The sequence below is a fragment of the Glycine soja genome, chromosome 6 (assembly GCF_004193775.1).
Source record: "Glycine soja cultivar W05 chromosome 6, ASM419377v2, whole genome shotgun sequence".
Taxonomy (NCBI): domain Eukaryota; kingdom Viridiplantae; phylum Streptophyta; class Magnoliopsida; order Fabales; family Fabaceae; genus Glycine; species Glycine soja.
In genome coordinates, this window is record NC_041007.1 from 4,469,872 (window position 1) to 4,480,491 (window position 10,620).

The 10,620-nt window shown below is 32.3% G+C and overlaps 2 protein-coding genes across 3 annotated transcripts; both read right to left on the bottom strand.

Moving 5' to 3' along the window:
- Positions 1–1,901: 1,901 nt before the first annotated feature.
- On the bottom strand, positions 1,902–4,413 carry LOC114414893 (ankyrin repeat-containing protein BDA1-like). The gene is made up of 3 exons (XM_028379339.1): positions 3,089–4,413; positions 2,331–2,688; positions 1,902–2,252 (listed from the first exon to the last, which is right to left on the bottom strand). Exons 1-3 carry the CDS (start codon positions 3,683–3,685, stop codon positions 1,918–1,920), a joined length of 1,290 nt encoding a protein of 429 aa, XP_028235140.1. The 5' UTR covers positions 3,686–4,413; the 3' UTR covers positions 1,902–1,917.
- A 188-nt stretch (positions 4,414–4,601) lies between these two features.
- LOC114414888 (uncharacterized protein At1g32220, chloroplastic-like) lies at positions 4,602–10,136 on the bottom strand. 2 transcript variants are annotated; one of them, XM_028379333.1, is made up of 10 exons: positions 9,878–10,134; positions 9,358–9,484; positions 9,188–9,276; positions 8,980–9,035; positions 8,826–8,881; positions 8,500–8,560; positions 6,219–6,298; positions 5,777–5,819; positions 5,405–5,466; positions 4,602–4,921 (listed from the first exon to the last, which is right to left on the bottom strand). In XM_028379333.1, exons 1-10 carry the CDS (start codon positions 9,931–9,933, stop codon positions 4,760–4,762), a joined length of 792 nt encoding a protein of 263 aa, XP_028235134.1. In that variant the 5' UTR covers positions 9,934–10,134; the 3' UTR covers positions 4,602–4,759. The 2 variants fall into 2 exon arrangements, with proteins under 2 accessions (XP_028235134.1, XP_028235135.1); XM_028379334.1 differs by lacking the exons at positions 8,980–9,035; positions 9,188–9,276 and having other exon boundaries at positions 9,339–9,484; positions 9,878–10,136.
- Positions 10,137–10,620: the final 484 nt, after the last annotated feature.

The window sequence follows — 10,620 nt, forward strand, 5'->3', positions numbered from 1 at the left end:
AAGTATGTTCAAAAGAGTGTATTAGAGATTGTGTTCTTACTTGTTATTAGTATTTCTCATGTCAGCAAATAACTTTCATGTGTAAGTTGTATATTCAATTAATTATACAGGTATTATTAGACTATTACAAAAATATTTCCATCCTTAATAGTTTCTTCAGAAGCCTTGATTTTCCTGCTTGTTCAATTTTGCTAATAAGTTCCTGTGTACTAATTCAAATTCTGCTAGTTACCAAATAGTTGCTTTTGGTCAAAACTAATGCTAAACCATCTTTTGGCTGATTTCAATTTAATATTGGAATAAATTTCCTCGAAAATGCTTTGTCAGAGAGTGCTGAAGAGTGTTTTGCAAATGGTATGGACTCATTTGTGTCAAAACCTGTGACTTTCCAAAAACTGAAAGAATGTATTGAACAATACCTTGTAAATTTCAGCTAGTGTATAAAAGAACATATAAAATAAAAGCCTAGGAAAGTTTTGTAATGAATGCATGATGTTCTCCAACTTTGTTATTCCCTACCTTAGGTTGTATAGATTTACAATATTTTTTTCATCTCCTCAAAATTTTCAGTATATATTTATGAAGGGAGTGCAGGAATCTCCTCTAATAATTAATAACTAGTACCTAGGATTATATATAATGATTAGTTATTTGTATACTAATTACTAATATCAGAGTGATACACAAAATTTAATTAGGAGACATTTTTAAAAGTTTCTACAATGTTATTTCAACAACCTATTATATAAATTCACAAGTTAAAAATGACACCTATTTGGTTAATTAAGTGTATATATAAGAAGATGTAATCTTTTTTACGAATATTTTTAACTTATTATAATGAAACTTATCAAATTAATTGCAACAAACATATTAATGATTAGTACTTACCATATAAGTTAAGTTCTTAAATACTTAATTATTTGTTCACACAAATTAAAACATTCATAGCATAAAAATAATATAGTTAATTCCAACTATTTTGAGTTTAAATTTTGAAATATAACTATGTTCAATTGTTGAAGATTATCATCTATAATAATCTTATTCAATTTGAGCATGATTTACTTCTATAAAAGATATATGTTTTTCATTTTTATAATACACGTTTTAAAAAAATTATATCAAATTAAAGTAATATTTTCCTTTTTATAGTTATCAATTCAATGAAGTTTTTAATTTATCTCATTTTTTTATAACTGATAACTTAAATTTATTTAATCGACATTTATAATTTAATTTTAAATATTTATATTTTCTGATAAGTAAATATTTATAATTTTTAAATATTTAAATGTCTTTCGTCTCATCACCTCATTTAATTATGATTTTTAATTTAGCTCTTAATTTTTTTAATTTTCAAATTATATATAATTATTACCTTTTTTATTGAAAATATAAATATATATGAAAATAAACATTTTCTTGTTTCATTATTTTAAAAATCAATGCAAAATGTAATAATAAGACGTGTATATTAACAACAATGCAACCGGTTAGATTATTCAAAATCATTTTATAATATCAGAGTTAAACGTCCTAGTCTCTCATTTATTTTATTTGTATGGCAAGATGAGAATTATCCTATAGATGCCATATTCATGGTGGTTTAAAATGTAAATCATAATATTCATTCATTCTTATGTAAAATGAGAATGAAAAATTAAAATTATTCTTTCTCGAAATATGGACAAATGAAAGTTGATTTCTAAAGTAATAGACTAATAGTCAATTGCAATAAATAATTATAATTATTATATACAAATTAAAGACAAGTGTTTCTTATCATAATCTAAGCTGACTCTCCCCACTACGGTCGTCGCACATATTATTGTTAATTAATATCAATATACAATAGCATCCCCGAACTTGAATCAATGCGTGTTAGAACAACAACAACATTTAATTACGTCATTATTACCATCTATTTCCTCTGGAAAACTTCAACGCGTCTTTTTGTCTATAACCGTACATTTTAAGTTTTTTGGCTAACCTAATGTATATCGAACTTCCCCAACTGTAGAAGACGATAAATATGCATGGCATAACCGCAGTGGCAGTGTTTAACTTGAGGCTGGGTGATATAACCATCTTGGAGAACACGTAGCACCCAAAAAAGATAGAAAGTGAGAAAGTAACTATAAGGCTGATGCGCCCTCGTGGCATTAACAAACATATCATCAAAATTGATAGATAAAAGGACCATGCATTGAAGGACCAAAACCAGAAGAACGTTTGCATTTTCATCACCACTTTCCCTACAATTTATGGTGTTGCATAATCCCTCTGATGCAATGATGCCCTAGTTTTCTTTGAGGTTGTGACACTACTAGCCTCACCTTGGTAAACTCCACCGGGGGGGCTAAGTGCTTCTTCGTACGTGCTCGTTACGAAGAGAATAGCAATCACCAACAAAGCATTGCGTGTATCGTTTGATATTCGCTTTCTGAGACGAGTAACATAGATTGGTATTCGCTCATTGAATGTGATTTTTGCTCTTAGCTCTTCTTCTAGGAGTGGAACATTGGCTAGTGAAAACCCACGTAAAGCTCCTCCTCTAACCAACTCATTTCTGATCAATGCACAGTGAGCCTGAGTTTGATTGATCTCCACTATGTCCAACGCTGTTGAGTCCTCAAAGTTCTTGACTTTTTTGTCTATGTTGCGGTCTATCAACAACCTAACTGCCTGTACAAAGCATATCAAAAGCACCATATTGAAATTAACCTATGATTTTTTTTTGGTTCATATTAAACCATGATTAAATAAACTAACCTAGAAATTGTTAATCCAAGTGGAACTAGGTTTCGTCTCTTTAAATAAAATTTTAAATTTGAGTCTTTTGAATAGAAAAAATATGATTAAAAAGAAAAATCCTACTAAACAGTCAGATTCTCCAACGGAGATAATTATCAGTAAAACCGGTGGTATTTGACACCAATGTCATAATGAAAAAAATAATCTAAAGCTTATAAAAAGGGTCATTAAAGCTAATTTTGTAAATCCAAATTAAATAAGCTCAGGTCTTTTGAAAACATTCTTTTTTTCTTTGAAGTAAAATATAAGAATCGAAAGATATGCCTCATGCCTGTGGGAAGCCTTTGAGAACTGAAAGATGGAGAGCGGTGTTGCCTGCTTCATCTTGCCAATTTAAAACCCTTTTTTCCCGGTCCTCAGCAAGTCTTTGGCAATTTCTCTGAAGCCATCCAACCAAGACCTCCAAGGCCTTAAACTGATCATATTTCACAGCAATGTGTAACGCAGTCTCACTTCGGACGGTCACATCTTCAATGGAACCAGGGCAAGCCGACAAGAACTTAGCCACAAGATCAGTTCTCCCAGTTTGAGTAGCAATATGCAAAGGAGTGAGACCTTCCCTCCCTTTGACTCTAACAAGGTCCTTGTTGATGTTCACAAAGCGACACACCATTCTGTAATGCTTGTTCTGCAAGGCAAGGTGCATGGGGCTAAGGCCACATTGATTCAGCTTCCATACAGATGAAGGCTTGAGTCTCATGATCTCAGTGGCGAAACTTGCATGCCCAGCTGCGGCTGCAACATGCAAAGGAGTATCAACAAATGGCATGAAATCTGTGTGCTCCAACACATATGGTTGCATCTGAATTAGTTTGTAGAGCAGGTCTATGTCACCGACTTTCGCAGCAGAAATTAATGAGTCAATCATGATGATAATTTAAGTGTAAAAGAAGGAAAAAGAGAGGATTGTTACGTATACAGGGAAAAGCTAGTGTTTTAATGGTCCTGTTATAGCAATTTGCGGCCTCCTTGGACCATATATGGTCAACATGTACACCAACCACATGATAGTTGTTTCTTGCTTTCGTACATAATTAATTACTTATTTACTCAGCGTGTTTCTAGAATTGTTTCTTTCTACTTTCAAGGTTATCAACTTACAATTCTTTACTATTTCCTTTCATTTTCCCGTACCTTAGTCAGCTGTGAAAGGGTGAATCTTTCTTCTTCTTCGCTTCCGATGATATACAAGGAAATTGGTTGTTAAACTGACCTTTTTTGTTTTTGTGGTAGTCAGAGTATCAACTAAAAATTGATGTATATTGTTCAATTTTCTAATAAATCAAAGTCAACATCAACTACTACTTAACTTAATTTTATTTTGTTAAAGTCCTTTACTTTGCTCCAGTCCAGCCATATGCACTGTTGTGTTCATATTGCGGGTCTTCCAAAGACTGTTACTTGTAGTACAGTGCCCTAATTATGCCCCAATTCTAAACTAAGGTTAAGTTTTTGGATGGAAAGAGTGAGATTAAGTCTTGATCATTTACTGATAGACTTGTTGAATCGATAGTTGACAGGAAGAGTTCTATTTGGAATTTGTCCAGTCTTGCTTTATATTTGTTCTTACTTTCAGGGTCCATGCTCTTCCAGTCAGATTTTATGAATTAGGAAACGCGGATCAATTTACTAATCAACTCCCAATCACTTTACCAAATGTAGTCTACCTTACTCAATGAAGTAGTTGAATCAATGGACTCGGGCTAAAAAAAACTAACAAATTAACAACTAATAAAAAAAATTCTTGATGTATTGTGAAATTAAAAAAATTGGAAAGGTAGATCTATGGCTACATGCACGCACGCACTTTCAGATTTTATTCTTTCAAGGATTTGGTATGGAGAAATATTCTCAGTTTAACAATAATAGTAAAACACGGATATTCAGAAGCAAATCGCCTCAAATTAGATTTACCCAGAAAACAAAAGAAAGATAATTCTAGTTAGATATATTCTGACAGTAAACGTTGTATTCCATAGGCATCAATGATCCCCGGGGGAAATACAGGATCAGTAGCAGTAGCAGCTGTAACAGCAACTTTTGCCACCGCAGTAACATTGACAGGAGCTGTCGTCATCAGAGGCCCAACAAGTGGTGGGAGAACCTACAACACTCAAGTGAATAACAGTAAAAAAAAACATAGGAAACGACAAATTTGGGGCGATTTTTAAGCTGATATTCAGGACAAATATTTAGACATTCAAACCAAAAACTAATAAAAGTAAAAAGAGCTATGCCATGAACGTATACCGCAAACAAACAAATACTCAAGAAAAGTCAGAACTTTGAGTGCCGGGAAGAGAAATTCAAACTTCAATTTCAGGACACTTGCACCCAAAACCAATCAATCAACTGGTAAACAGTTTAGACAACCATAATTGAACAGGAAAAACCCCTAATCCCCTCTATAAACTAATAATAAATATGAAGAATGAAAAGATGGGGAAAACATTACAGATACATATATTGGGCTTAGTCAGGTTATATACAAAAACTAATGTCAACTCATCAAAGGAGCTAAGTTATTTGCTAATCTGGATGGAAAAAACTAAAGTCAACGTCATATTAGAGAGTCACATCAAATTACCATTTCCAATGGAGATCCAACTCTTCGAGTCCCATAAAAAAATCCTGGCCTCAGAATTACTCCTGAAAAAGGTATGTGATAGTCCAATCATGTATGAGCATAATACTCCATAATTCCAAGAATGAGTTACTTCACTTTTTTTCTCCTTGTTAGATGGAAAACTTAACTTTCTTCATCCCTTGTACTATGGAAACATCTTTGCAATAGCTAGTAAAGAGAGATTAAAAAACAAGCGAAATGAACAGTGTCACCTATTATCAACTAGGATAGCAAACACATTACAAGCCAAAAGATAAAATTTACCAACTTCTAAAACTAGTCTAGATTTAATTCAGACCTCCTAGGAATCAATGTAAGAGACTGAATATGTACCTCCAAATGGAAATCTGTTCAGAAGCTCTGTTTCAGCAGCTCTCTGCATCAATTAAGCCACTATATAAAAATTTCACGAGATTATAATAGAAAATATTTCAGTGTCAACTTTACAATTTTTTCTTTCATAGAAGTAGAAGCATGTATACATGATAAAGATTGCAGCCCAAAGAGAGAGAATTCAGAACATCACAAAGACAATAACTGATGACTGAAGAAGTTAATTATAACTATTAGCAGTGACAAGAAGAAAACTGGCCAATCACATATTGAATACTGTAAATTTTAAATGATTAACAAGTCAAAACTATTGAAGAGTGAATGTACCCACAAGATGTTAAAAATTGATGATACTCCTCCATCACATATTTCCTGGCAAAGTTCATCAACTACTGATTCATTCCTCAAAATACCCTCACGATAAAAGAGTTGGACATATTACCTTTCCTATATTATAGCCCTGCAGTAAGTCATTTACTACACCAAAGTCAGCAGTAGAGATATAGACAAATCTTTTAACACCTGTGGGACCAAGGACAAATCATCCAACAATAAGTGCCAAAGAACTCTACAGGAGGAAACAATAACTAATACATCGCTGGACAACAAAATCAATTCCAAATTTTTTAAAAAAAAAAATCTTGTAAACTGATGAACAGAAAATAGTTTCCAATAAATCAACTCACTGGCTAAATATCACCCCCAATAATTTAGAATAGGAGACAAAATAAATTCATGTTAGAATTCATTCAACCAAAACACCAGTTTCTGTCATTAGACTCGTTCCATTTTCCACAACAAATAAATATATAGACATATTGGCAAAGGAAAAACATAACAGAGACAAGACAACTGCCCTATTAGGTCTACAATTACATGAAATGAAGCAACATTCTATACACCTATCATGTCCCAAATTGGAAAACTATGCCAAAAAACATACAAGAATAGTATCTGAATATTGCACTATTTCTTTGCCAGAGAGACAGAAATTTATAACTGAAAAGCTCATACACATGATAATAAGTGCTAGAGGCTTCACAGAACAGAAAGCTTATAATTATGTTATACTGATGGGACAACAATTTCTAGCATATTATCCTATTTCAATGCCTTGTATGGCTTGACAACAGTCTTCCTCATTTGACAAGTTAAAACCAAGTATAGCAATTCCTGGATTAAGTATCAAGTCCATAAACATATAAAAACTAAACCTGAAGTTGTGGCCCGAATTGCTACACCAACTCTTTCTTATAATAAGGTGGACAATTGTGACAGGCTGACAGCAGCCTAAGAAAACTTCTTTTCCCCCACTGACAGTACCATCCATCCTTTTCCCATCATTCCTCATAGCCACTGTTAGTTTATTTCTTATAATTTGTAGTAACTTTTAATCAAAGTTTTTAAAACCAGACCAGACCGACCGGTTCAACCGGTCCAGAGACTCTAAAAAACCGGAACATCTCTGAACCGGTATAGAAAACTAGGGTTGAACCGGTCTTTTTAAATTGTTTTTTTGTTTTTTTATTATTTTATCTAAAATATTTTAAGATAAATAAAAATACATTCTTAAATATTTTCTCAATTATTATTATTTTTTATCTTATGAAACATATAATTTAATCATTTATACTAATTTATAATTTTTTAGATCCTAAGTTTTTAATTAAATATTACTTGATTACTTAAAATATTATATAATATTGAAAAATATAAAACCGGTTCAACCACAGTTTAACTACAGTCGAACCATCGAACCTTAAACCAATGCCTTCACCAGTTCAATCACTGGTTCAGTTTTAAAAACATTGCTTTTAATAGATTAATAGTCCTGTGTCAATCATTAGACAACAGGAGATATGTTTTAGTTTAGGACAGCATTGACTCCTTTCATTACTTTTTCTCGGGGGTTCTCAAAATTATCCAGATAGAAGATTTGTGCTGTATTTGTACTTCTATGGCTATAACTACCTCATGACTGTATCTGGACAGGGGTGGCTAGAAATCTATCAGGGGAAAAACAGACTTGTTGCTGCTCCTGCAAGCTCTTGCACTGCAATACTGACACAGGTAAGGATATATTGAGCTGATATATTGACTCAGGTAAATAATAATCCCAAAAAATTAAAAAGTTTTCAGTATGAGTTTACAATTTTGGCACTTCCATTTGAAAATTTTTGGGAGTATAGAATGCTTTTGGTAAGAAAATGTTTTCTCAAAGACAACTGTATGAATCTGTATCTGTGATTCCCCTAAAGTGGATTAAACAGTTAACCCCTGTCGCCTATACGTTTGTGGAAGACTAAATTATTTTAATGCTGCATATAACAGTCTCCTAGACTCGTATTAGTGGAGAACTTGTGAATTGCAACACCATCAACTATCAAGATATTGTGATTTCAACAAGCCTAACATTAGCATGGAAATTTGTATTTTTTTTAATCTTTAAAAGGGATTATATATTTAAGTCAAAATTAAGCTGTCTGTCAATTGAACAATTTTTTTTTCCAAATTTTTGTTAAGCCTAGTCTTATCATTTGATCTATTCAACAAATCCCACTTAGTGGAATAAGGCTCAGTTGCAGTTGTTATAAGCTCAAAAAGAAAGATTAGTATGGGCATTGCCCTGGCTACTCTAAGCAGTAGAACTAAAAAATAATGATGGTGACATTTGAAAAATTGGATTCAAAAGAATATGGATGAAATGTGAATTCCTCAATTACCTTGATCTGAAGCTGCTCTAATAGCTTTGATGTTGGAGCCAAAACCACCCATAAATGAGATCTTATAAAAGAAACACAAGTTAGCACCACAGGCATATCATCACAAGGGAACAAATATTTACATATAAAATTCTGTATCCTAAGCGACAAAATCTAAAGCAACATCTTGTAACTGCAAAAGAAACATAATAAAAAAAAGAAGTAAAACCAACTTGGCTTTGGGCTTTCTCTTAGCTGCAAAATATTAACCGGGCATTTAACAAACTAAAGGGAAACTTGCAACTAAATTTTTACCAGGCAATATAAGAAGAGAAGGGGAAACTTACAACAGCAGTGGCCCCATTCAGAGCTTCTGTCAATGAATCAGTTGAAAAGAGATTCCCTAATTTTTAGAAGACAGTTTAGATATATTAGACAATTATAATATCCTAGAAAGATTTAGTCTACAAGAAAATGCCAAAAAGAAAAAAAAAGGCAGACCTTTATACCAATAAAAATTCCTAGCCCAGGAATCATGCAGGGATGACCTACCAGACCTGGGAGAAAAACACAGTGAATGACAACGCAGATACATTACAAGAAGAAAAGTGTTAAATAATAAATATGAAAAGCAGGTAACAATGAAGTGTTTCCAATACATAAAGCATGATAGACAGAAAGTTGCACAAATACCAAAAAAAAAAAAAACCTGGTAGGACACCCAGCAGACTCGCCACGATCTAGGGCTTCTCTAAAAATGTGTTTTGCAACAAACCGATTGCCTCCAAACACAACCAACTTTAATAACATTCAACACAAGTTATAAGTTAGAAAACGCATATACAAAATGCTTCACATACGGTTATGTTGGTAGAAGACCTTTTCCGTTGGGGGTGGAGGCCCATTTTCTTCAAATGTAAAGAAGAGATGTGGAGCCACATTTACAGTCTCTGCTTCTTCAACTTTAAAGAAGAGATTTCTCCCGCTGATTGACACTACCGTGGCACTGCAACATAAGAAAAAGAAAAAAGAGAAAACACGATGCAATGACCTAATGAGTAATCTACAAATCATGAAGACAATCAACATAAAATTCAAATCACATTTGTACTGAACTTGACACAGTGAGTTCCATAAATAAATAATTAAATATTAAACTCATGACACACTTAATTTGCACCGGCTATCCTCCACATAGCATATTATGCGCAACACTGTAGTTACCAAAAATCAAAAAATATATATATAAAAAGTCATAATATGTGTATATGAATATAAAATCAATATATTTAACAACAAGCACACGTCGAATCGAGCATAGAACGAAAAACGACACGCTAACGGAACATAACGGTTAAAAAGGAAAAAGGGAATAAAAGTGAAAAGACAGAAAGCATACTTGATCCTGGAAATGGAAGGCGTGGAATGGATCAAGCGCGAAAGCACTGTCCTCATTTTCTCTGTTGAGCTTTGGAATTTTCTTTACGAGACGAAGCTTGTAGGGTTAGGAATGGCGGAAAAGAATAGAGAGAGAGTCAAGTAACTGGGAAGTGACTTTATTCTAATAGCCGCGTGACATGAGCCTTCGCATTCGCCCAGAATACAGGAACAAACTTGGAATGGGCACCAGGCGCAACCAAGTAAGCCCAATTCTGTTCAAACATTCTAGTCCCGGGTGTTACTAGGAGCACCCAGAATTTTTTTCTGGGTACCCAACAACACAGTGGAAGAATAAAAATCTTTTTCAAAACAACTGAGTTAATAGATGTTATAAATAAATAATATTGCTATATATAAAACTAAATTTTTTAATTTATATTTAATATACATATGAATTTACATAATAAATTTTATGATAATGATTTTTTATCTAATAATTAATTTGTTTATATATATAAATTATAAATAAAAATCATAGGTTTAATAAGTATTTATATATGTAAAAAAATATCAAATTTATTTAATTATCAATTGCTATACAAAATATATAAATACATCATTCAATTAAATATTATGTTTATTTAATTTTTAATCATTATAATAAACATCTAAACACATCATTCAATTAAATATCAAATTTTATAAATAAATTAAATGAATAAAAATTCCTAAAAAAATAATTTTTAAATAATTTTACTATTG

What these genes read in the sequence shown, in the direction of transcription:
- LOC114414893 (XM_028379339.1), bottom strand. Translation starts at nt 3,685, where the DNA reads ATGATTGACTCATTAATTTCTGCTGCGAAAGTCGGTGACATAGACCTG. An exon ending in TTCTCAAAGGCTTCCCACAG is followed by an intron (nt 2,689 to 3,088) that starts GCATGAGGCATA and finishes TGCTTTGTACAG; the next exon opens with GCAGTTAGGTTGTTGATAGA. An exon ending in AGTTTACCAAGGTGAGGCTA is followed by an intron (nt 2,253 to 2,330) that starts GTAGTGTCACAA and finishes TTGTAGGGAAAG; the next exon opens with TGGTGATGAAAATGCAAACG.
- LOC114414888 (XM_028379333.1), bottom strand. Translation starts at nt 9,933, where the DNA reads ATGAGGACAGTGCTTTCGCGCTTGATCCATTCCACGCCTTCCATTTCC. An exon ending in AGGGCTATAATATAGGAAAG is followed by an intron (nt 5,820 to 6,218) that starts GTAATATGTCCA and finishes TAATTGATGCAG; the next exon opens with AGAGCTGCTGAAACAGAGCT. An exon ending in TTGGATCTCCATTGGAAATG is followed by an intron (nt 4,922 to 5,404) that starts GTAATTTGATGT and finishes TGAGTGTTGTAG; the next exon opens with GTTCTCCCACCACTTGTTGG.